The sequence below is a fragment of the Sander vitreus genome, chromosome 12 (assembly GCF_031162955.1).
Source record: "Sander vitreus isolate 19-12246 chromosome 12, sanVit1, whole genome shotgun sequence".
NCBI classification, from domain to species: domain Eukaryota; kingdom Metazoa; phylum Chordata; class Actinopteri; order Perciformes; family Percidae; genus Sander; species Sander vitreus.
The window spans coordinates 28796014-28822644 of NC_135866.1; the positions used below are offsets into that span (position 1 = coordinate 28796014).

A 26631-nucleotide genomic window follows, 5' to 3' on the forward strand; every position below is an offset into this window, starting at 1 on the left:
AAGACTTCAACCTAGCGATTGAGACCATAAACTCATTATGAAAATGTTTACTGAGGTAATAAACCAAGTGAGAAGTGGGTCCCTTTCTCATAGACTTCTACAGAAACAGACCTCCTTTTGCAACCACATGTGTCGCCCCCTGCTGGAATTCAGATAGAATGCAGGTTTAATGCACTTCCGCATTTGCAGCACTTCGCCAAACCGGATGCTTTGTCCATTTATATTAACAGTCTATGATTAATCACAGCTGGACTTTGTCCTTATTGGCTCCCTTCTCTGTTTCCTGGAGTTGGTACAAAACATCCTGGAAACTAAATATTTTTAGCCATGTTCGAGGTGTGGATGGCAACGAGTCCACCACTTTTGGTCCAGACTGAAATATCACCATCAGATAGATTGTCATGAAATATAGTCCTCACATTCTTGTTCCCCAGAGAATGAATCCTGCTGACTTTGGTGATCCTCTGACTTTTCCTCTAGCGCCACCATTAAGTCCAATTTTTTTTGTCCAATCCTTTGGTTAATGACTCGCAAAACTAATAATATTCGCTTCAGCCTCAGCTGTACTTTGTATTTAGTGCGAAATAAGAAATGTTATGAAGACGGTAGACATAATAGCTGCTAAATATCATGTTAGCGTTGTCATTTTGAGCATGTTAGCATGGTGATGTTAGCATTTAGCTCAAAGCACCAATGTGCCTGAGTAATAACAATACCTTTTAATAGAGCACTTTTCAAAAACAAGTTACAAAGTGCTTTACAGTCATTTAAAAAGTACAGTCTCACAGAGCTGAAGATGTCTGTAGTCTCTTGGTCTTGTTGAAAATGCAAAGATTGAAAAATGTTGGTTATACATTGCAACTAAAAGCTTTATTCGTTAAATCATTTAATAAAGCTGTAGACATAATTTATATGACATTTATAGGGACATTTAGTGGATAGGATATTAGGACATTTTGTTGCCAGATTGTAAAATACGTCTGTTTATTCTCCAGCGTCATGACATATTGATATTTTTGGCTCTTTAATTCATGAGGAAGAGCGCTCCAAAGAACTGTTTGACCCCCTAGAGCTGCAGTGAATCTTAAGCCATTTATTTTTTAGTTTTATAGAAACATTTATTACTGGCCAGGGCTGAAACGAACGGTGTCATAATTGTTTATTCTGCCAATTATCGTCTCAATGAATAGTTTTGTAACCAAATGTCAGAAAATAGTGTAAATATGTTATATTTTTTCGCAGCCTGAAGCAATGTATTCAGATGGATTGTATTAACGGACCCAGATAGTCAGTTCACTGTCAGAAATGACAGACATGAGGCTTTAAATACTCACATTTGACATTGTTGATAAATGACAAAAGAACAATGGATTATCCAGTTACTTGATTGATTTATCAATGAATCATTGCAACTGTATTACTTGCTTATAAACACTTATGACTACTAACTTGTTGGCCTATTAAAAAGTGAGATACTCATAACTTTATTAACATTTCCGACTGAAGACTGCAAAATGGATTTTTCGCAACATGGCAACACAAAAAGCTGTTCTAATGGCTTATAACTGATGTATGAAGCATCAGTCAATGATACTGAAGCGATGACTTGCCAAAATTGTTATCAGACAAATCAAATCTGTTTTGGTTACATTAACCATAGTTGAGTTGATGTATGTTCTGTATAAGAAGAGTAAAGCCTGAATTCCTACAACAGAGGTCTTTTAAATATGTATTCGATCGGTGGGCGCCACACTATCAGACGGAAGGTAAAACCATAAGTAAATTCAGAGACAGTTCATCTCACACACCCTTCCTAAAAACAAAACGAAGCAGTTCGCCCCGGCTCTCGCTGCTCTCAGCACGAGCCCGGTCTCCCTCCGAGCCCTGGGGACCTGGTATTGATCGGTGCCTCGTAGGTAGTGATTGGACATGAGTGGATAATTTCCTTTGCTGCATTAGAGTCCATTACTGGCCTACTCCCTGGGAAGCGATAGACATCCTCAAAAGAAAAAAAAAAATGAGAAGATTCTTCTTGGAAAAGCTGTCTCCTCCGGCAAATGATTCACCGGACGAGGCTCCTCGAACTTTATTATCGGGTCCATTTGCAGGCAGATAATAAGATACGAAGGAACGGCAATAATTTAGACTTTTTTTTGTCCTCTTCTGAAGCCTTTGACAGAAGTGGACAGCTCTAACACGTGTCTTAAGTCCCCCTTGTTTAGCATTTAAAAGCAGAATAGAAACATTGAATACATTCTTTATTTCACACTTTGATGTAAGCAGATATACATTTTTATATAGCTAGATAGATAGATAGTCTTCATTGTCACCTGGGGAAATTTGTTTTCACAATCTGTACAGGGCCTCACAAGTAAACATAAATATACAGTATATATATATATATATATATATGTATAAATATATATATATATATTTACATATATATGTGTATATATACATATATATGTGTATATATATACATATATATATATATATATATGTATATATGTATACATACATACATACGTATGTATCCTATGGACACCTAATAAGAGTGTAATGGCTGTATAAACATAATTACTGACCATCTAGTAAAACAGAGTTGTAATAATATAAATGTTGTCCTTTATAAGTGAAGTTGTTTTTGAAAATTACTATATACTATATACACAATGTCCTTTTTGCTGCTTACAACTACATTATAGTGTGTTATAAAGCATGTATTAATACTTAAGTGGAGTGTTAAATAAAGGGTGTTGTGTATGTTCACAAGACTGAGATAAACATTTGTCCATTAGGAATACAAAATACATTTTTCTTTTCATTTTAGGCTTAATCTGCATTTCATATCCATTCAGGGAATATTTGTGGATCTTGCAACATCACGGTCATTTCAACAAATTCCCAGCTGAGATTTAAACCTGTACAGTCAGACTATTGTTCCCTTAGACACAGATCTGGATTGTTTGAGGCTTGAATGTCCTTCTCAGGGCACATCAGGAGGTTTCGTTATGCTGGGCAAATCATTACTCATTCACACAATCTGGTGGCTAGTCCACACAGCATTCTGGGTGTGCTCTGGTTTATTGGCATTTCTTTAAACCAATCGCAATCGTCTTGGGCGGCGCCCCAGGGCCTCTGTAAAATAGCCTCTGGAAAGAACTTGTTTTGGTGGAACGTGTACGTTCAAAAGTTGTTTTAGTCGTGCAACAGAAAACTCAGATCAGACAGATAGTCATAAATCCACCGGAGTTTAAAACTCCAACACAAACAAAGAGGAAGGTGACGGACATCCGGACGAAAAAAGGGACATCCGGGGGAATTTCCAGCGGCACCGAAGCAATTCGGAAAGTAGAACGTCGTGGATATTGACTAGATGAAAGTAGATAAGAGCAATAAGAGCTACTACTAATGTATTTATTAATTACATAAAGGCAAGGCATGTTTCTTTATATAGCACCTTATACACAGAGGTCATTCAAAGTGCTTTAGAAGCAACAACAAACCAAAGTATTCAATGAGATAAATGAAAGTACAGACACATTTTATAAAGGTACAGAAAAGTTTGTCTTTGACTTGGCATTTAAAATGGCCACAGTTGGGGCATGTCTTAGTTCCAAGGGAAGCCGATTCCAGCAGCATAATGGCTAAAAGCCATTTCACCACACTTACAAAGTAAACTTTGCCAAACAGGTTCTGGTAAAAAAAACACAGAACCCTCCTGAATTCTCCACCAACCACCTTAAGAGAACCACCGGCTTCACAGAGTTAATATCTCTATCATTTTTATGCTGCGGTGCCTTATTTAAAATCCAGACACGTTAAGCCACCACCCTTGCTAATGATGGCATCTGTAACCCAGCAGGTGACCCTTTTTTACCAAAAAGGGAGGGTGCTGCAGGTCTCCTCACCTCACCTCACCACATAGTGTTCTCTGTGGCAGGCTGCTGTGCACAAGGGCAGGGGTGATTCTAGGATCAGACCTTTAGCTCAGCCCCTAATGAGAATGTGACACGGATACAGTGAACAACATCAGTTTACGGGGCTTGAGCCCCCCTAAAAAGGGTCTAAAATCGCCATTGGCGCACGGGTCTGGAAAAGTTATCTCCTTCATCATATTAATGGGATAATAATGTAATTGATTGGTCATCTTCCCGGGGAAATTAGCTTTTCTGCCTCCTGAGAGTGCACGACTCAGAGAATCGGAGAACTTGCAGCTGAGGATTCTTGCTCAAGAGCCCATCAGCAGGGTGAACAGTACCCGGCTACATCAGAGACGGATTTCAACCCGGGTTGTCCCGTTTGGAGGACGGTGTTCCTCACGCCACAGCCGCTGCTGTGTAGCTGTGAGCTTCCTCGATAAAGAGGAGGAGGAGGAAGAGGAGGAAGGGTGGGGAATTCGGCGCTTCAGGACGACTGAGTCCTGTTGCGATGCATGGAGGCTGCTTGGAAATGCTCCCCGGGTCTCCGGAGCGCATGAGGCGGTTCCAGCCGAGCAACGGGCCGCAGCACAGAGGGGATCCGGACGCTTATCTCTGCCAGGCTGCCACACCATAGGTTCAGCCACAGGATTCGGTATCCACGAAGGAGGGGAGGCATATTCACCGACAGCGCCGTGATCTGGGAGCCTAAAGGCATCACTTCACACCCCTGCGTCGCAGCGGTTGCTGGATAACGGTGTAAGCTGTCGGGTGGCATCTATGCAATTTTTTCTCGACTTTTCATTGTATTATGAACACAGAGGAGGGAGAGGCGGGTGCAGCTTGCGGGGAGGCGAGGGGAGGCACAGGCATCACCCACCGCCACACCTGGGATGAAGGCGAGCCGCTGGGCTGCCAAGGACGTCGGCACCCCGAGGATGAGGACGAGGCAGCAGTGCAGGGAGAGGACGGAGAAGGCTGCCTGGAGGGCCGGGGCTGCAGAGAAGCAGGTGAGGGGAGCAACGGGGGGACTTTTTCCAGTGAGGAAGGAGCGGTCGGGGGATCATCGTGCAAGGAGCAGGCGATGCATTCAAACTGCAGCAGCGAAACCTGCATCCCCACTCCCAGCTGCCGGATCTGCTTCCAAGGCGCAGAGCAGGTAAATGTAAATACTACTGACATGTATGTGAAACAGGTCGGATATATGTCACTTTTCTGTTAACAAATATCCCCTCTCTCTCTTTTGCGTTATTAGGTTTAAAGTCCTGTTTTTTGTTTGTTTTTTTGTGAATGGGGGAAAGTTGATTTAAATTGAATTGATGGCGAGGGCACAGAGATCATCACAGATCTGCACTTTGATTGGTTGACTGCTGCATCTCATCTGCTTTCACAGCAGTTGACATGCCTGATTGGACGGTTTTTCATTTAGCCTTTATTTATCCAGGTAAGTCGATGGAGAACAAATTCTCATTTGCGATGACGACCTGATCACATTCACACAGTTCCACATTCATACCTGGAAGCTGCCCGGTACAACCACAGTCTGATCTGCTGGCCACTGAGCAGCTCCACTGGAGTGGTTGGGGTTAAGGGCCTTGCTCAAGGGCACCTCAGTGGTGGTGATGAGGGAGGGACAAGCGCTGCTCTATTCACTTTCCCCATCCAGATTTTATCCTGTCGGTCTGGGGGATTGAACCGCCACTGCCCCTAAAGACCTCTGCTCAGGTTGAAGGTGCGCCAGGGCTTAGATGGAAATGTATCAGGTCACAAATCTTTTCTACCAATAATAATGATTGTTCTGTTCTATCAAGTGCAACAGAGTTAACAGGAGACTCAGGAAGATGTCAATCAATCAGTCCATACACACCCACACAGACCCAATCAGTCAGCTTAACTGCAACCACCTGGGCCTTGAAGACCTTATATCATCACTGTCAGGTGAACATTTTGTACGTCCAACGTACAATATTTTGAAAATATTATATTGAGCTATTTGCCTTCGACAAAGTCCGATGAAATCGCCTCGTCGCTGTTTAGATATTTGCGAAACCCACAGACAGACGTAACGGGCGACAACACAAGACATTTAAATGACAAAATATGGAGATACAAGGTTTCTGAATGATAGCGGCAATATGCAACAACTTCAACAAAATCAAACATCTATGATAGTACAGACAAGTTTCTTTTGAACAATACAGGACCTTGAACTGCTGCAGTGACTTCAGCACCATGGACAGCTACAGTGAGGAATAGCATCATTTGACTGTTTAACGGCTAAGTTTCTAGTGATGGAAAGTGACTAAATACATTTCTTCTACTCTGCTACATTTCAGGGAGAAATAGTGTCAACTCTACCGAGAGTTCAGTGCATTATTATTATTATTTTTATCACAACCAGTTGTAATCTATGCACATACCGATTTTTACCCGATTCACAATGCATCGTTACATCCCTACAGATTTTACACACAAAACATATGATCAACATCAAATGTTTTTCAATTACGCCAACAGTATATTAGTATAAAAGTCATAGTATAAAGGTACTTTACTGTCACATCCACATACATGTAGCGAAATTCATTCTCTGCATTTAACCCATCCCTCAAGGGAGCAGTGGTCAGCCATTTACAGCCCAGGGACCAACTCCAGATCTGAGCCAGTGCCTTGATCAAGGGCGCTGACTGGAGAAGCTAGTACATGTTTTTTGATGGTGGGGGAAACCAGAGCAGCCAGAGGAAACTCACGCAAACATGGGGAGAACACACAAACTCCGCACAGAAAGGCCCGGAACGACCTGGATTCGAACCCGGAACCTTCTTGCTGTGAGGCCACAGGGCAAACCATTTCTGCACAAATTAAACACTTAAAGTCAATCCTTTCTTGACATGCTACAACAGGAACATGCAGTATTAATGTCAGAAAAGACTAAAAGCACCTGTAACCATTTCCAAACATAATGCATCACCAGTCCTTTAAAATCTGAAACCACAGCGAGCCAGAGGGAGTGTGACTCGTAGCCACATTATGCTTCCTCCGTGACCATAAAACCTTCTCCCAGAAATTACTAATTGCAGTTGATGTTTTGGTACAGTATATAAAGCCAGTAGTTAGTTATCTGTAATGACTCTAAAGTATTCCTCATTATGCTTGATGACCACTTGGAGGCTCCCTAGTGGTCCTTAAACCTCACTTTTGGAACCACTGACTTAGAGTATACAACAACAACGTGTACTGCAGTGAAATTGCTCATGAACGAAAAGGATAAATTGACTTTGAAAGTAGTTTAAAATACAATCACAGTTGCGTAACTGTCCAGAGAGAAAGTCACACTTCAGCACCAAGGACAGCGCACATCGTCGGGGTCAGGGTTTACAGCAGTCTGAGGTCAACAGGAAATATTTTCATCTCATAGGCTTCTCACCAGTTTCATTAGGAAATAGATTAGCATTTTAAATGTGTACAGCTACTAAAATACAAATGACATTACATACAAATGGCTGGTTCACAAAGACAGAACTATAATTCTAACAAGTCTACATTCTAACTGTTGGGTAATTGGAAAACATTTGATGTTGATCATATGTTTTGTGTGTAAAATCTGTAGGGATGTAACGATGCATTGTGAATCTGTTAAAAATCGATATGTGCATAGATTACAACTGGTAGTGATAAAAAAAAATAATGCACTGAACTCTCGGTAGAGTTGACACTATTTCTCCCTGAAATGTAGCAGAGTAGAAGAAATGTATTTAGTCACTTTCCATCACTAGAAACTCAGCCGTTAAACAGTCAAATGATGCTATTCCTCACTGTAGCTGTCCATGGTGCTGAAGTCACTGCAGCAGTTCAAGGTCCTGTATTGTTCAAAAGAAACTTGTCTGTACTATCATAGATGTTTGAGTTTGTTGAAGTTGTTGCATATTGCCGCTATCATTCAGAAACCTTGTATCTCCATATTTTGTCATTTCAATTTCTTTCGTTGTCGCCCGTTACATCTGTCTGTGGGTTTCGCAAATATCTAAACAGCGACGAGGCGATTTCATCGGACTTTGTCAAAGGCAAATAGCTCAATAAATATTTTCAAAATATTGTTGTTCAGTTCCTGAAAAGCAACAGTTTTGGACGTAGAAGGTTTTCACCTGACAGTGACGATATAAGGTCTTCAAGGCCCAGATATCAGATATATGACTGATTGGTTAGTTATGTGCTCATGAGTTTCTTGAAAATAAGTCATTCTGCATGAAAAAAAGCATTAATGACTTATTGACTAAAGACATCTTAGTCGACTTAGAACAAAACGACTGTTTAGTCGACTATTTGACTAGGAGGGGCACCCTATAAAACACGTAGTATTTGTTTTACATTCCTGTGTAGAGTCAATTTCAGTTCAGGTCTTCCCAGTTATACAATCTATACACAATGAAACAAACCGCTTCACATCAGAGGTGGATAACAAAGACTGAATCTATAGCATCCCCAAGTGATGCATCGGTCTGTCTGCCTGGAGGTGCATGGACAGATGTGGACCATCAGGGACAAATGGACACTGTGTCCGCCCGTCTCTGAAATCTGACACTCTGCAGGCCTATTTGGCTCGTGACAGCGAGCCTCGGTGAGGGACCATTCATCCTCGCCAGAGCTAGAGGGGAAGAGAGGAGTCAGGGCAGTAAATGCCTAAGTGAATATCCTGTCTTTTGAACGTGGGCTATAGCTATTAGCAGAGCTAATCTAATAGCTCTGCCTCCGGGTCCAGACTGATATTTGATTTTGATACGAGGCCGCAGGCCGGGCCAGCTCGCCCGTGTTATCAAGAAGATTGCGTAACAGAAATGTGACACTTTAAAATAGTCACATCTGAGCGGATAAGAGTGAAAGGCCAAATCAGCATCAGTGGATGGCTGATTAGAATTTTGATCAATGTTGAACTTGACAATACATCAGCTACGGGGTCATTCGGAAGTAGCAGAGAACGAAAACAATTCTCAACTCAGATTTGTTAGGGATGCACCGAGTTATCGGCAGAACGTCGGTATCAGCCGGTATTCGCCTCGTTGACTGTCATCGGCTGAGAGGTTGAGGATGTATACTATGTAACTGCAACATTACCGGTTTCCATTCCTGGCCGAGAACCTTTGGTGCATGTTTGATTTGATTTGATTAGGATCCCCATTAGCTGATGCATAACATCAGCTACTCTTCCTGGGGTCCACACAAAACACAAAACATTACAACAGATAAGACGTTTTCAAACAAAACAGACACATGATATAAAAATAAGAGCAGTATAACTAGCATTATTCTTTCTTGCAAATATAACTATACATATTCCTCTTCATATACTCATAAATACTACACTAAATACATAAGCACTGAATATAGAAAAGTTCTACAACATCAAAAAATCTTCCAACATCTTTGTATACATATAAATATTCCTACACATAAAAAGTACAAAAGCAGTTACAAAATATGGTTTCAGGCAATGCAACCATACCTCGATACAATACTGTACCTTACATGTCATTTAGCTGACGCTTTTTATCCAAAGAGACTTACAATTGCTATATATGTCAGAGAGGTTGCACACCTCTGGAGCATTTATGGGTTAAGTGTCTTGCTCAGGGACACAGTGGTTGATGAACCCTGGTCTCCCACAGCAAAGGCACATGTCATATCCACTGCGCCATCACCACCCCTGTACGTTACATTGATTGTGTTCGGGGTCTAGGAACTTTGAAAAGACTTCTGGTGGCACGTCTGGTGGGGTATTTAAGTAAAAAACAATCCTCCCATTTTAAAGTAGGGTACAAGTAGTTCAACATTTGGACTTAAGTACAGTATACTTCCCAGCCTTGTTGACTTTCTAGTACACTCCAGACTCCATTGGCCTTTATAACACTAAAATAAGTGGACTATTTTCATCAAATGTCCCCTCAGAGGTTTCAGAAACGTATTAAAATCCTCCTTGATGTTGGTTTTTATCATGTCTTCAGTACATAGCTGACCCGCTACAGTTAATCCAAGCGAAAGCCTCCGAGGTAACCCACAAGGTTAATATGACAAGATGAAAAACGAGCTGCCTGACCACTGACCTTAATATACTATTAATATGCCACTCGCAGCCCAGCCGGCAGGTCAAAGCTACAGCAATGGTTGCTTGAGGAATGCTCGAGGAGGAAGAAAAAAAAAAACCCCAGAGCAAATAGATATGGCTGTGATGATTAATGCCATGCTGCATCCATGCCGTTAATATCCGCCACGTGCTGTAGCTTTGAGAAATGATCATTGATCGGAGCAATGCTGGTAAAGCCCTCCGGTGAACAAGTCATGTATTTTCTTTGATGCATGACTCGCTGGAAGAATAGGCCAAACTGAGCCCTGAGAACAAGGATTTCTAGATGATGGGAAAGTTGACACATAGACCTTGAAAATGGACGCAAGATTAATATTGTGGAGATGGTTCTAATATCGACCTAAAAGCAGTTTCTTTCTGTTTCTTAAAGGTTCTGTCACTGATGATAGAAACACCGGACAAGATATGAATGTTAAGTAGCTACTTTAGCTACTTAAAGCGTAACTCTCGCCAAAATGCAACCTAGGGTCTTTTTGTGAATGTACCCGAGTCAAACTTTCATTTAAAAGCATAATTAGGACGGAAACGCCACTTTTAAGATTGACCATATTCTTGTTTTCGGTCAAATGGCCTTTTGAATGGGAGTGCTCGGGGCACTACTATGATAACATCAAAATCACTATTTTTAAAACACTAAGAAGGCTCGACACAACATGAGACTTTGCTCCAAGTATCACCAGGGGCTCTACACATGAACTCAGCATTGACAACATTGTGTACAGAGTTTACTAAAAAAAAGGTTTTAACAACTCACTGTAGCTGTTGGTTTTTCCGCTCACCGTCCATCTTGCCAGTCAAAAATAGTCGATCTCTGAATGCAACATAACAGGGAGGAGAGTAAAGATGGAAAGCTCCTAAAGCTTCCATATAAATACACGGATAATTTGTTGTTTTGTCATTAGTGAAAAACAATATTGACCTTGTAGTTGAAAAAGGAGCCTCATATAAGAATGACATTTCCTCCCGTGGAGTCCGTTCATTCGCATTCAGAGATCGACACTTTTTGACTGGCGAGATGGCGGCGAGCGGAAAAACCAACCGCTAAAGTGAGTTGTTCAAAACCTTTCTTTTTAGTAAACTCTGAGTACACAAACAATGTTCTCAATGCTGAGATGTGTAGAGCCCCTGGTGATACTACACTAAAATAGTGATTTTGATGTTATCATAGTAGCGCCCCAGGCACTCCTATTCAAAAGGCCATTTGACCGAAAACGAGAATACGGTAAATCTTAAAAGTGGCGTTTCCGTCCTAAATATGCTTTTAAACGAAAGTTTGACTCAGGTACATTCACAAAAAGACCCTAGGTTGCATTTTGGCGAGAGTTAAGCTTTAATTTTATAGCAGTCGTCGTTTCGCTGCCTCCATGTTACATTGTTGAATTTGTTTGAAAGGAAAGCTTCTTTACGTGTGTTCAAATGATGAACTGAGCAGACATCTGCTTCCTCTGTGTTGATTGTTGAGGGCAGAGTTTGAATTCTTGCAGTATTTATCTTCCCAGAGTAACTAATTCATTTCAAAAGACCAGTGTTTTTACAAAGTTTAACCATTGTCCCACCATTTCACTACACTTGTGCAAAGAAGGCAGTAGTGTGCGGACTTTCTCTCCTGTGTTTTCTTCTGTCTGGCCTCTCATTAATAGTTTCCTTGTGTATCCTTTAGGTATCAAAATCTATTTTTTAGAGCCTCGGAGCTTTATTGATTTTGCTCATCGGTCCATTTCAGTATCATGTCTGCTTTAGTTTTTGTGTTGGTATATATTTGTGATTTAATTTTCTAATTAGCACAACAGAAAGCCCAGCTGAGACTGATGGGAATGTCATTTGTTTCGATTATTCGATTCATTTTTGCAGCTCTAGATATGACAACAACCCTCCAGAATATTCTACCACTGGTTGCCCCCATTTAATCTCTGTTCACATTTGACCTTTGCCCTCTGTCGGGTCTCCAGGGCGACCTGTTGAACCCGTGTCGGTGCGACGGTTCTGTGCGTTACACCCACCAGCACTGCCTGCTGAAGTGGATCAGTGAGCGCGGCTGCTGGACCTGTGAGCTCTGCTGCTATCGCTTCCACGTCATCGCCATCAACTTGAAGACGCCTCGGCAGGTAAAATACTGCAGAACAAAAAACATTTCCTTTTCCAGTTCCTGTCTGTTTAAAGTTGCCGCAGTAAGAAACTCTGTTACACTTTTTGGTGGAGATGGCAGTGAGAAACAGCACACACTTTACAGTACGTTTACATGCACACCATTATTCCACTATTATTCTTAATATGACAATATTCCGAATTTGATACAGACATTGCTTTTTTTAATATGATTTTTGACCATCCCCCCATCTTTGTGGAAGTGCAACACAAAAAGTACTTTTTGAAGTGTTCTTCTCAACTTAATCGGTAGTAAAGAGTTTATTTATAAGAAAACACAGAATAAATGGTGGTTGTTTTGGGAGCTTGAGGCAAACGTAACGTTGACTGTGAACCTGCTGAGTGTTTCTGTTTCCTCTTCAGGTCTCTGCTTTCAGTTTGGAGCGTCAGAATTCCTTCAGTCCTCGTTTCTTTAAAAAAGCTGAACAGACAGAGACTCATGAGGCTTAAAATATCCTCATTCTGGATCGTTTCTATAACTTCTAACTAAAGAACATTCAAGCCTTGTCAAATCTGTTTGTACCAGATGGGACTTGACTCCCTGGCAGACTGAACAAACACAGCTGAGGCTGTGCAAAGCTCTACTTTCTGTCCACTCAGTCTGTCCAAAGTCTTCTAAAACAATCCTCTGCTCAGCATAAAAAAAGATCTTTCAATATTAAAAAAAAGACATGTTTATGTTGAAATAAATACACCTACACAAGTAATTATGTATCTCGTTGTACATACGCTTGCCATCTCCTGGACATAATGTGCAAAAATAGATATTCCAATAGTTCAAACCTGTGTGTTTTTTGAAAGAACATCTGAACGTCATTTTTGGCCAGTTTTGACAGCTCTTATGTGTATTGGATTAGTCCATATCCATGATGTTCCACTTCCGGGATTGCTCTGGTGCCGCTGGAAATTCCGCCGTATATTTTTCTTTTCGGCCAGATGTCCATCATCTTCCGCTTTCTTTGTGTTGGTATTTTAAACTCCGGTGGATTTGTGAGGACTATGGTTAACTGCTCCTCAGATCTCTGCAGGGTAAATCCAGACAGCTAGCTAGACTATCTGTCCAATCTGAGTTTTCTGTTGCACGACTAAAACTACTTTTGAACGTATATGTTCCACAAAAACAAGTTCCTTCCTGAGCCTATTTTGCCGTGGCACCGTGGCTCTGTCCTGCGCTTAGCGCCGCCCAAGACGATTGTGATTGGTTTAAAGAAATGGCAATAAACCTGAGCATGTTTTTCTCCCATCCCAGAATGCTGTGTGAACTAGCCAGACCTTCCTCCACAGCGCTGTGGAGGAAGTTCTGGCAAAGCGAGACTAGTATTGGATTGATCAGATGAGATGAAAAATGAGAAGAGCCTTCTGTGTGCGCTCTCACAGTCGTTTGTTTGCTTTCCTCGCTACCATTTTCAAGCTGAACAGCCAATCAGCCAATCAGATGGATTGGCTGTTCAGCCGACGGCCGACGACAATTCAACATGTTGAATCGGCCAAAAAAAGGCTGACGAAGGCCGATGTGTGGCATAAAACCCAAACCCAAAGCCCAACTTGGACCGACAGCCAACGGTCGCCTTGGTGTGTCAGGGCCTTAAAGGACAAATCTGGCGCAAAATAAACCTAGGGGTTAATAACACATGTGTACCGAGTCGACCGTTCTCTGGGATATGTTTTCATGCTAATCCAATGTGATCAGTTTTAGCGCAAACTAATTAGCTTATAACGCTAGTCGTTGGGGCACGGATAAAGTAAAAAGAAATCGCTATTGCTATACCACTAACAAGGCTCAAAATAGCAGTTTCACCACCACAAGCAACGATCAGTCGAACGACGAACGGTGTGTAACCAGTAACATAGTTCAAGCACGGCGTTCGTCGTTTGACTGGTCAAGACTGTTTTCACAAGATGGCGCCTGCTTGTATACGTGAACGGTACTGTCTTTATATAACTATCTTTTTAATAAACTGTCTGTACACTTACAAAGCTCTCAATGCTTCGGTTTACATGTAGGGACCCTCATTATGCTACCTTACATTATGCGATTTATTTTTACTTCCGCGTGCCCCGTCGACTAGCTTTATAAGCTAATTAGCAGTTTGCGCTAAAACTGGTCACATTCGATTAGCATGAAAACATATCCCAGAGAACGGTCGAGTCGGTATCGATGTGTAATTAACCCCTAGGTTCATTTTGCGCCGGATTTGTCCTTTAATGCAGTAGAGAGGACAGGCTCTTTCAGTAGTAGCTTGTTTCTCTCACCCCGTAAACCTGCTAACTGATGTTTAGTTGCTCTCTGTGTGCAGTGGCAGTCCATCACCATCACCCTGGTGGAGAAGGTGCAGATCATCGCCGTGTTCCTGGGCTCTCTCTTCCTGGTGTCCAGCATCTCCTGGCTGCTGTGGTCCACTCTGAGCCCGCAGGCCATCTGGCAGCGCCGCGACCTCCTCTTCCAGATCTGCTACGGCATGTACGGCTTCATGGACCTGGTCTGCTTAGGTGAGCCTGCGGAAGACTTGTCAGCAGAATGTAAAGAATATCCTCTCAACTTGACTTTATCTAGCACCTTTTCTGCAAGCATGCAGCCCAAAGGGCTTCAAGAACTAAATTCACACACTGGGGGCTAAGTTTTTTTTTATAAAAACCAATAACTAACACTTTATACTAATGCTACAACATTACTCCAAATTAAAAGCCAGATTACAAAGATAGGTCTTTCATTTCTTTTTAAAAATCCAGAGAGATATTGCAATTCTAAAATCCGGACAGAAAACAGAATGCACTTTCCCTGGTCCTTTTATTGGACACATAAGGAACATTTAAAAGAGAAGCAGTGGAGGACCTTAGTGAACTGGCTGAAATATAAAAGAAAAGAAAATCACTGATGTGTAGAGGAGTGAGTTCATTTAAATTGGTCAATAAAACTGTTGAACCTAAAGTTAAAAAACCTGGACCAACGGTTCGAACCTTGATTTTATTTGTGCAATAGAAAATAAGTTGATTTCACCTTTTTTCTCTCTGTATCGGTTACATAAGACAAAATCTATAGCACAGATGGAGCACTAGTTTAGGAAGAGCACTGAAGTCACAGCTTGCATTCGTTGATTGGCATCAACTGCTTCATGAGTACTACAGGCTGCTTGACTACCAGTTGACGGTACAGGAAAGACTATTTTGTGGTTTCTTTTCTCTTCTGTGACTGAATATCTTTGAGTTGTGGACAAAACGAGACATTTGAGAACGTCATCTTGGGCTTTGGCAAACATTGATTGACATTTTTTGTTACCATTTTCTGACATTTTATAGACCAAACAACTAAATGATTAATTGAGAAAATAATCGGCAATGGCCAATGAAAATAATCGTTAGTTGCAGCCCTACAAAAGTTTAACACTTCTGAAAAAGGGTTTAAAGGATGTTTAGGCTCTTAGTGTAACCTTTGGTACCAGAGAAGCGTCCAATAAATACTTTCCCCTCAGGTTTTCCCATAACCTGTGAACCGGAGTTCAGCCTTGAAAGTCAGGTTCGAGTTTGAGCATTGGCTTTTCTATCGTTCTCTAAAGTCATTCATAAAGATGTTTTCTGAAATGGAAGAAACCAGAAGCTGAGGTAGATGAAGCATGTTGAAGAAAAAATTTGATGAATTACAATACCTAATTCGTTTTAAGCTTGACAGTTGCCTTTAGATCAGAGGTGCCCACATTCTTTCATATGAAGGACCAAAATGTATCTGGATGGAAACATAAATGTTGATGTTGAAGAATACTGCAATTCTTGTCATTCCTCGTTGATAAAACTTACATATTTAATTTAAAAGGGAAGTGTACCAGCACTGGTGCTTTACGTTGCCGTAAAACTAGGATTAAGTATTTATTAGCTGCACAAAATGTAAGTTTCGTAGTCATTACGTTACGGATTTTACAGCACTTCTAAGAGGAGATAAGCATGAGCATGTCAAATGCCATGGTGGGCCAAAACAAAGGGAGCACGGGCCAAACTTTGCCCGTAAGGTCCCAAATCGGGCAGTCTTGCTTTAGATGATACCTAAAATGTGACCATATCAGAGGATCAACATTTTTCTCCTTGTAACAGGTTTGATTGTCCACGAGGGGGCGGCGGTGTACAACGTCTTCATGCGCTGGCGAGCCGTCAACCTCCACTGGGATCTTAAGAGCTACGATAAAGCAAAAGACATGGAGGAGACGAGCAATGGCCATTCCTCATTGGTCCCCAGGACACTTTGGTTGCCTCTGGCTACCTTTGGGCCCAATGGCCACCTACATTCTACCCAACTGGGGCCGCAGCCATGGACCTGCCTCTGTTTGGCCCCCTTCTGCCCCGGCCTGGTGCCCCGAAACAACATCAGCCAGGACAGTGACTCAGGAGAGGTTGTCATTCGTGTGACATCAGTGTAACACTAGGCGGTATTTATGCAGGAACAAAGCATCTGATGGTTTTCACTTGGTGGTAACAATGGGCTTCTCTGGGCAGTTTATAATACTACACAATCTGTTGACTTTTTTTGCAGTTTTTCCAAATGTTTTCCGAATAAATTGTTTGTCTGCTCTGGGGCCGGTCCTCAAAACAATCTCAACAGTTAAATGAACTCATGTGGGGTGTCATTGCCTTTGTGTTTAATTCTTAGAAGAAAAAACAACAGTCAACAGTCACCTCTACCCTTTCTTTTTCCAAACCCTTGTGCAGTATTCAAGTCTTGTGGGATATAAGGTAGTGATGAGAAAGATGATTAAATTTACAACTTGTGACCATTTACATCCTCACACATTCATGATGCTAAGGTTAATAGATACTGTAGATGGTCAACATAGCACTATATACCTTAAATGTGACTTTTTTCCTATTGAGCGATGGGCTTTGGCTGATTTGAGGCATCCATGCTTGTTTGCTTTTTGAGACACTTCTGCATTTTTTGGCAACAGGTGGAATATGTGAAAGCTTTCTGACACAATCAGTTTCCCAGTGGTAATTATGACTGGGATATTGATGTGAACAAGTATTTACAGAAGTTTCCACATGACATAAACGCAGTAAAATAATGAATGAAACTTTACCTTGGTTTACTTGGGTTTAAATGGAGGTCCTTGTAATTGGTACCAAATTGTCAGAATATTACAGGTCTGTAATAGTGTAACTGATATATATATATATATATATATATATATATATATACATATATATATATATATATATATATATATATATATATATAGCAACATGACTGAATACCATGCTAGTAGCCCAGTGAGGCTGTAAATACATTACACATCAGATAACAATTGCTGGATGGCTGTACAATTTTAAGATGCTTATCACTAGTGGTGCAATGTTTTTTGTAATCCATTTTTGTGATCCAACCTGGACGTTGTGTTCAGACTCAACGCAAAGTGAATTTAAGTAGTGGTACTATTGCACAATAGCTCAATTTAACTAGCTCCAGGCAGCACAAATTAAATTGAGTTGTCCGCTTGAGTTGAAAACATTTCAACGTAAGGTGACAATTTAAACTTACCCCAAAGCTACAGGAGTCCGCCATGAGAAAACTGAAGCGGACTGAAAGTCTGGTGTGGAGTCCGTTGACAGCTATCTCAGCTGGTTGGAAAAACAGTCGACCAATCAAAGCTTTTTGGTGGGACAAAAAATGGGCATCTCATTGTCTGACATAGTTAGCTCCCTAGCTACATCCATAAAGAATAGCGACAGAAAAACGGCCACAAAAATTATGTCAAGTGAGATCGGTGCTACTTAACATGTTGTTGTAAGTAGATGCATACAAGTAACTTCTAAATTGGCATATTGTGTTATGTTTGATCTACGAGATAAACAAAATTAACTTTTCCTTGCAACCTCTACCACGGCTTCTGAGACCACTGAAAATATGTGAAATGACCACAACCTTTTGACCCCGTATTACGTGGTGGTGGAACGTAATGTATTAGAATAAAGTATCAGAACCACAGAAAGAGGTTTAGGAAAGATCATTGTTTGGGCTAAAATAAGTAGCCTATGTGTTACGTACATAAGGGACGGTTACGAGAAAAGTATGTGACGCAGGCTATGTTCCTAGCTAAATCAAGTATATTAGGTATTTTAACTACGTATGTAAGTTTAAATGAGCCAACGTTGACTCTTGATTTTACACGGTGAAAGAACTGGACACGTGTTTGTTCAGAAATCAGCTAGCATGAACATGATGCCAGGCTGAATAAGAATCAAAGGTCAAAACAGCATCAGGGTTACTGCTGTAAGATGGACATACGTAGCTAATATTTGTACTGTAGCCTTCATTTTTGGCTAACTTGCTGACACTTTACCGTTAGCATGTTAACATGCTACAATTGGCATGGATGACAATTAAAATTTCAACATGTTAACCATAAATTGAATCATGTTAAAATGCAATTTTTAATCTAACGTTGTGCATGTTAGCATGCTAACACTGGGTTGTTTTAGAACTGTGCTGAAAGTTTGTATATAGCTTTGATTCCAAAACTGCTGGACTATGAAGAGAGCTTTGTATCTTTATCACTGTGTTTCCATGGGATGAACCTGCTTATGAAACCTACATTTTAGAAGATCAGACCTTTCCCAGCAAGCATTTAATGGACGGGGACGCAGGATTCAGTGATTTAGCAAATAAGCACAAAACAACTGATTTGAATTGAATTGATTTTTAACTTGATCTTCAGATGATTTGTGCTGTATAAATACAGCTGTTGAAAACTGTAATTTTGATCTGTCTGTATGCCATTCTGTTAAGTTTCCAGGAGCCAGTGGTGTTTGGGTTGTGGGATTTTGGGTTGGTGGATTGGTTTGGGGTTCTGTTCTCCACCCCAGGTCATTTGGGTTTTTTAATTTTTTTTGGTGCCTTAGGAGGCTGGGCGACAACGTCTCAAGCACAGAAATTACTTGAATGTGACCTTTGCTGTTGGCTGTATTTCTACTGAATGTAACATGGATGTGATGTATAAAGAATATTTATATACACAGAGAGCAGTGTGGGTTATTTGGCTGATGTTAAATTAATAGAATGAAAGTGCAAAGTAGGAGTGCGAAAATGCGAGTAGAACTTTTATGAGAGCTGAACTTACTAACTAACTTACTAACAGTAGCCTCTTCACATCAAGACCCAATGGACGAAAGTGGAAGATCATCTAATGTTGGTGAGTCCACTGGCTGAAAAAAATAATTTCTGTTATTATGATGGAATTAGATCTGTGGAAATGCCCACAGTACTAACTGAGACAAAGATCTTGGGCATATATGATCTTCCTCATTGCTAGTGTTTTAGTTCATTTTGTAAAATAAACAAAATGAGTTTGATGAAATCTTAAAGGTCCCATGAAAATTTCACTTTATGAGTTTTTTTTTAACATTAATGTGAGTTCCCCCAGCCTGCCTATGGTCCCCCAGTGGCTAGAAATGGTGATAGGTGTAAACCGAGCCCTGGGTATCCTGCTCTGCCTTTGAGAAAATGAGAGTTCAGATATGCCAATCTGGAATCTTCCCTTTATGACGTCATAAGGGGAAATGTCACCTCCCCTTTCTCTGCTTTGCCCGCCCAGAGAATTTGGCCCACCATGAGAAAGACAGAGACATCATGGCTTGCAAACGAGCGAAGCATGGCAGTTGGTCAAGGCCACGCCCCCACACTCCACTTTGCCCCCCCTCTCTCCTCCTCAATAGCATTTAAAGCTACAGACACAGAAATGGCACATCCTAAGGAAAGCTCATTGTGGGACTGGCTCTAGTGGCTGAAATTCGGGAAAGAGACTTCAGATACAGTATTAGGGGACCACTAAGGTCTATATAAAAGAGACTTCAGATACAGTATTAGGGGACCACTAAGGCCTATATAAAAGAGACTTCAGATACAGTATTAGGGGACCACTAAGGTCTATATAAAAGAGACTTCAGATCCAGTATTAGGGGACCACTAAGGCCTATATAAAAGAGACTTCAGATACAGTATTAGGGGACCACTAAGGCCTATATAAAAGAGACTTCAGATACAGTATTAGGGGACCACTAAGGTCTATATAAAAGAGACTTCAGATACAGTATTAGGGGACCACTAAGGCCTATATAAAAGAGACTTCAGATACAGTATTAGGGGGACCACTAAGGCCTATATAAAAGAGACTTCAGATACAGTATTAGGGGACCACTAAGGCCTATATAAAAGAGACTTCAGATACAGTATTAGGGGACCACTAAGGCCTATATAAAAGAGACTTCAGATACAGTATTACAGGACCACTAAGGCCTATATAAAAGATACTTCAGATACAGTATTAGGGGACCACTAAGGCCTATATAAAAGAGACTTCAGATACAGTATTAGGGGACCACTAAGGTCTATATAAAAGAGACTTCAGATACAGTATTAGGGGACCACTAAGGCCTATATAAAAGAGACTTCAGATACAGTATTAGGGGACCACTAAGGCCTATATAAAAGAGACTTCAGATACAGTATTAGGGGACCACTAAGGTCTATATAAAAGAGACTTCAGATACAGTATTAGGGGACCACTAAGGCCTCTATAAAAGCATCCAAAAAGCAGCGTCATAGGACCTTTAAGAACAGAGGTAAAAATGAAACACCATGGTATGGTTTACATTTTGTACTACTTTGTTATCTGCAAATGCATTTATCATTTCAAGTGTTTATCATTTCAAAAAAGAAATATAATATCTTATCCACAATTGTCTTTATGCACATGGTCCTGAGATCTAAGTAGTCTCAATTGTTTTTGCATTCATTTATCTGTTTATAGATAATCTGCACATAAAAACTAATCTATATCCACGACCTTCCACTTCCAAGATTGCTCCGTTGCTGCCGGAAATTCTGCCGTATGTCTCTCTTTTCCGCCGGGTGTCCGTCACCTTCCTCTTTCTTTGTGTTGGAATTTTAAACTCTGGTGGATTTCTGAGGACTATGGTTAACTGCTCCTCAGATCTCTGCAGGGTAAATCCAGACAGCTAGCTAGACTATCTGTCCAATCTGAGTTTTCTGTTGCACGACTAAAACTACTTTTGAACGTACACACGTTCCACCAAAACAAGTTCCTTCCCGAGGCTATTTTGCAGAGGCACCGGGGCGCCGTCTTGCGCTTAGCATCGCTCAAGACGATTGTGATTGGTTTAAAGACATGCCAATAAACCAGAGCACGTTTTTCTCCCATCCCAGAATGCTGTGTGGATTTGCCAGACCCTCCTCCGCAGCGCTGTGGAGAAGGTCTGGCAAAGCGAGACTACATGAAAACGGAATTGTTGACAAGGTACATCCTTATATGAGTCATGGTTTTTCAAAAAATGCATTAATCAGGTAAACAGTCATTTTGATGCTTGGGCTACATGTTTATTAAGGTTACTTAGCGTCTGCGTTAGACAACTCTCCTACGTCTGCAAGCAGCAGAGGACCTGCGAGGTCTTCTACATCTGCGAACGAGGCGAGCGGCCTGTCTGCGTCTGCGTGGCATTGTCATCAAACAACCTCTGGGTGTGATGGGTTTATATTTATAGCATTCCAGTGAATGTTCTATGATCCCAATTCACATGGGAAACTCAATGACATTATCATAGGAAGTACATCCAGTATAGGCTGGGTCCCGAACACACCTAGGGCTGGACAGAAGAAGGAAAGATCTCAAATAGCTACTTCTCAGATATAGGGATAAGAGAGAAAGAAATGCAAAGGAAGGACAATAAGGAAGGAAAGAAAGAGATAGAGAGGGTAAAACTATTCTCTTGAGATCAAAAGAAAAAGAACGTAACAACATATGAAGAAATAGTAAAAGAAGCTAAAGAAAATTAAACAAAAAAAGAAAGAACAAGCAACGGTTAAGCAAGAAATGATGCACATGGTGTGTAGTGTTGGATACTCTGACATAAACCTGAAGTTAGTGTGTCCTAGTTATATCCTCCCACAATGTGACGCATGTGTAATTCAGACAGTTAACAGACCTTGATGTGTCCTGTTTGGCCAATTTGTCACATGGAATGTTGCCTCTGTGGGATCATAAATGCTGATGTCACATGTGTCAACTGTGATGTCATCAGTGACATCACAAAACATAGCCTTGAGATTTTATGAATAAGATCTCTTACTACTTATCTTTTCTTTTTTAAACAATGTTTTTATTGATTTGTCATTGCACTTATAATGTTATTGTGTGTGGTACATACATTCAAACATTTGTTTAACTCGTTGACATTAGTTTAATCTGATTGTCAAGACTTTCTGACATTTGTGTCTGATCCAAACTGATCTCTAATTAATCACAAAGTACTTCAAAACATAAAACTATTGCTGTTGATCTCTGTGAGAAGTCATTGACTTCATCAGAGGAACTACATGATGACACTGATGTCATGTTCTTGCTCAAGTCCAAATCTGGTTTCTTTCTTTCTTCTTTTTTGTTTTTTTCTTACCTAATATGATGTTGATGTTAATTAAAAATGAAATAAAAAAGTATAATTTGTTTTAAACTATACTAAGCTTAAAGAAACTAAGGGTACGGTCATTTCATGCTTTTGCTACATGTTTATTGGCGTTGCCTAGCGTCTGCGTCGGACAACTCTCCTGCGTCTGTGGACATGGGAGGACCGGCGAGTCCTCCTACGTCTAGGAATGGTGTGAGCAGCGTGTCTGCGTCTACGTGGCATTGTCAAAAAACAACCTGATGGGAGTAACGGGTCCTATTTTTAAACTGTCAAGACAATGTTCTGTGATGTCACTGATGATGTTACATCATCATTTATGATCTCACAATGCCAACATTGATGATGGTAGTGCTGCTTTCAGATGGGCGTCGTGTTTAGCATGATCACTACAAGAGTCCATGAGAACTTCCCCCTCTCGTGGTATTCACAAACTCTGAGGTGGAAATCTTCTGAAAGCTCAGAGTTCACGAGTTGTTACCATAGACTGTAAAAATTAGGTTGAGATATCTACAATTATGACTAAAAACAATGCAATTTCAGATATCCACAAATGTATTGTGGGTATATGTTTTTCATTTTGAACATCTGAAATTTAAATTATGACCAGTAACAGTTGGATTGTAGATGTCTAATAATGGAGTTCATCTTAGTAAATATCCTATTGCATAAATCTAGTATGTTCGTTCTGGATCAGAAGAATAAAGTTGTATATATCTGAAAATGAAAGCTCCACATAATTGACGAAAGTGACGTCATCTGTCATAGGAAGAATTAAGATGTGAATATCTGAAATCCCAATGTTGTGAGACAAATCATTGACTTCATCAGAGGAACTACATGATGACACTGATGTCATGATGGCTCGCTGTTCTTGCTCAGTCCAAATTCTGGTTTATTTCTTTTGTTAATTAAACAATTAATAAATGACGTATACTATTCTATGTCCTAAAGGAATTCAGGGTACTGTCATTTCATGCTTGTGCTACATGTTTATTGGCGTTGCCTAGCGTCTGCATCGGCCAACTTTCCTACGTCTGTGGACATGGAAGGACCAGCGAGGTCTCCTATGTCTGTGGACATAGGTGGACCAGCGAGGTCTCCTACGTCTGTGGACATGGGTGGACCAGCGAGGTCTCCTACGTCTACGAGCGGGGCGAGCGGCGTGTCTGTGTCTAGGAGGTAAAATTTGATACCCGGTATCAAATTTAGCCCGCCCTGCATTTCTTGGGTATGTATGAAAAATCTATTTGTATTTTAACTATTTTACCATCTTATTAACCTGTGCTGTATTAACGTCATGAGTGATGTAGCCTATTTCATCTTTTTATTACTGCTTGCTACTGCTATGCACGGTTGAACGGTGCAAGCAGATGGCTCGGGTCTGTGTTGCTTGGCTGTTTTGATGCTTGCATGGCTTCTTATACTGAATGGGGATACTGTTGATGTATAACTGTGCTAATGTCTTGCAGCTTCCTGTAGCTCTGCATGGCTTACTGAGAAAGCGTATGTGTTGCTCTAGCTGTCTATACGGTGTCTTGTTGACTTCTGTCTGTATAGTTTAACCTGTACTGATGTCTTGCTGTTTCCTGCTGCAGGACGACTCAATCACCATGAACAGTCTTTAATGTTACACACACACACACACACACATATATATATATATATATATATATATATATATATATATATATATATATATATATATATATATTCAGGACCATGCATTTCCAAAGGTTTTTATAACTGTTCTGAACAGCCTCATTCGAAGGCGGGGTGAACTATGGAAAGCCAACTGGACCATAAACACCTTAGAAATGTAGTGTGCCATCTAATGTGCCCCTTACAGAAAATGACTAGCAAGGCTTTAATTTGCACCACAGCAGGCAACAATTGTCCAATTGACAACAATTGTTGCCTCAGAAGGCAATGATATTTACCTACCGAGGCTACGGTTTCTGCCTTTCAAGCAACAATTATTGCCTGCCAATGTCTCAGTAATTGTTTTTACATTTACAGCAGTTTTTCCGTAACCGAGGCCATGAATACCACTTTACATTTGTGTATATCGGCAACTGCATTGTTTCTAGTCATAATTGTCTAATTGTAGATCTCTCAATCCTATTTTTAAAGTCTATGGTCACAACTTGTGAACTCTCACATCAAACCTGACCCCATTTGAAGGCAGCATGTTTCAATGAATAATGTATTGTAAATAAATAAATGTTCTTCCTTAAAATACAGGGGCCATAATTATACATACCCCTATGTTAAATTCCCATAGAGGCAGGCAGATTTTTATTTTGAAAGGCCAGTTATTTCATGGATCCAGGATACTATGATCCTGATAAAGTTCCCTTGGCCTTTGGAATTAAAATAGCCCCACATCATCACATACCCTTCACCATACCTAGAGACTGGCATGTTTGTTTTGACTTTTCATGGTTCAGTTAGTCTAATAGCTGGTTTGATTTGCATTGATATGGATCTTATCTCAGTTAGCTATTAGGCTAACTGAAATAAAACCATGCCAATCTCTAGGTATGGTGAAGGGTATGTGATCATGTGGGGCTATTTTAATTCCAAAGGCCAAGGGAACTTTATCAGGATCATAGTATCCTGGATCCATGAAATAACTGGCCTTTCAAAATAAAAATCTGCCTTTTGCTATGGGAAGTTAACATAGGGGTATGTATAATTATGGCCCCTGTATTTTAAGGAAGAACATTTATTTATTTACAATACATTATTCATTCACAAAACAAATTGGTGTCCTTAAAAGATTGGATTTTTCCTCATTTTTTTAATTAAGGCATTAAGATCAATTTCCAAAAAATTATTTTTTTATTCCTCTTTTTAGTCAACTTTAGCGTGGGTATGAATACTTATGAGCAGCACTGTATATATATATATATATATATATATATATATATATATATATATATATATATATATATATATATATACTGCCTTACTAATGTTAACTAGCATTTTAGTTTTTTTAGTTTAGTTTTAGTTAGCAATAATTAGCCTGTGCCTATGTTATCTCCTTACATATACCTACGCTCTCCGTCTCTGCAAGATTGGGAATGATTGAGATTTCGCTTGGCAGAGCTACCAGAAGACTTCCAACTTTCAGACAGGTTGCTCACAGCACATCTATGTCGTCTCTCTCAGTTGGAGGCTGTGCAGTAACGCTCAGCCATCACCGGAAAAGTGCTTCTAATATCTTTCACTGGTCTCCGTCCAGAGCAACGGGAGCTGTTGGTCCATTCTATATATGTCAATGGCAGCAACCCGTTGATTCTGCTGTTGCTGCTACGTCACCCGGATCGTTGGTCTGATTGGTTGAAGGTCTATCCAATTGCGCCCAGAGGCATTGGAGCGACGTCCGTTGGTGACGCCCCTTTGGAAATGTGCTGCGAATGAACCTTGCCCAGACCCTTCTCAGTTGTAATTGAGAAGGGTCTGAGAAGGGTCTGGTGTCAACCAGGCTACCCAAAACATGCTTTTAGAGATATTGTATTCAAATAGTGATTGTGATGTCATAATGCAGCAACAAAGTAATCTGTATTTTCTGTAAGGCTGGTGATAGTCTGTATTTTTTCTAGTAGTACAAAGGTCATACTGTACATATAGGTAGCTACAGTGCATATAAATACGCAAGTCAAGGTGCATTCTTTTACTACAAGACTGACTTTAAAAATTAAAAATTGATTCTTTAACCCCCAGGCTGCCAACACACGTCCTATACGCATGTTAAAGATTGACGTTTTCAGTAGAAATAAATGGGCTTAGGAATGTTCTTCCTAGTGCAATTAAATTCAATTGTATTAATAGTGTCAAATCATATCAGTAGTTATCTCAGGATACTTCACAGATAGAGTACGTCTAGACCAAACTAATTTACAGAGACCCAAAACTTGTGTAAAAATAGTATAAAGAGAGAAATTGTTACAGTGAATGCGA

General features: G+C 40.4%; 1 protein-coding gene across 1 annotated transcript; it reads left to right on the forward strand.

Moving 5' to 3' along the window:
- The first annotated feature begins 4731 nt into the window (after positions 1–4731).
- Positions 4732–16610, forward strand: marchf11 (membrane-associated ring finger (C3HC4) 11). The gene is made up of 4 exons (XM_078265190.1): positions 4732–5079; positions 12009–12164; positions 14502–14694; positions 16288–16610. The coding sequence occupies exons 1-4, from the start codon at positions 4732–4734 to the stop codon at positions 16608–16610; spliced, it is 1020 nt and encodes a 339-aa protein (XP_078121316.1).
- The last annotated feature ends 10021 nt before the right edge of the window (positions 16611–26631 follow it).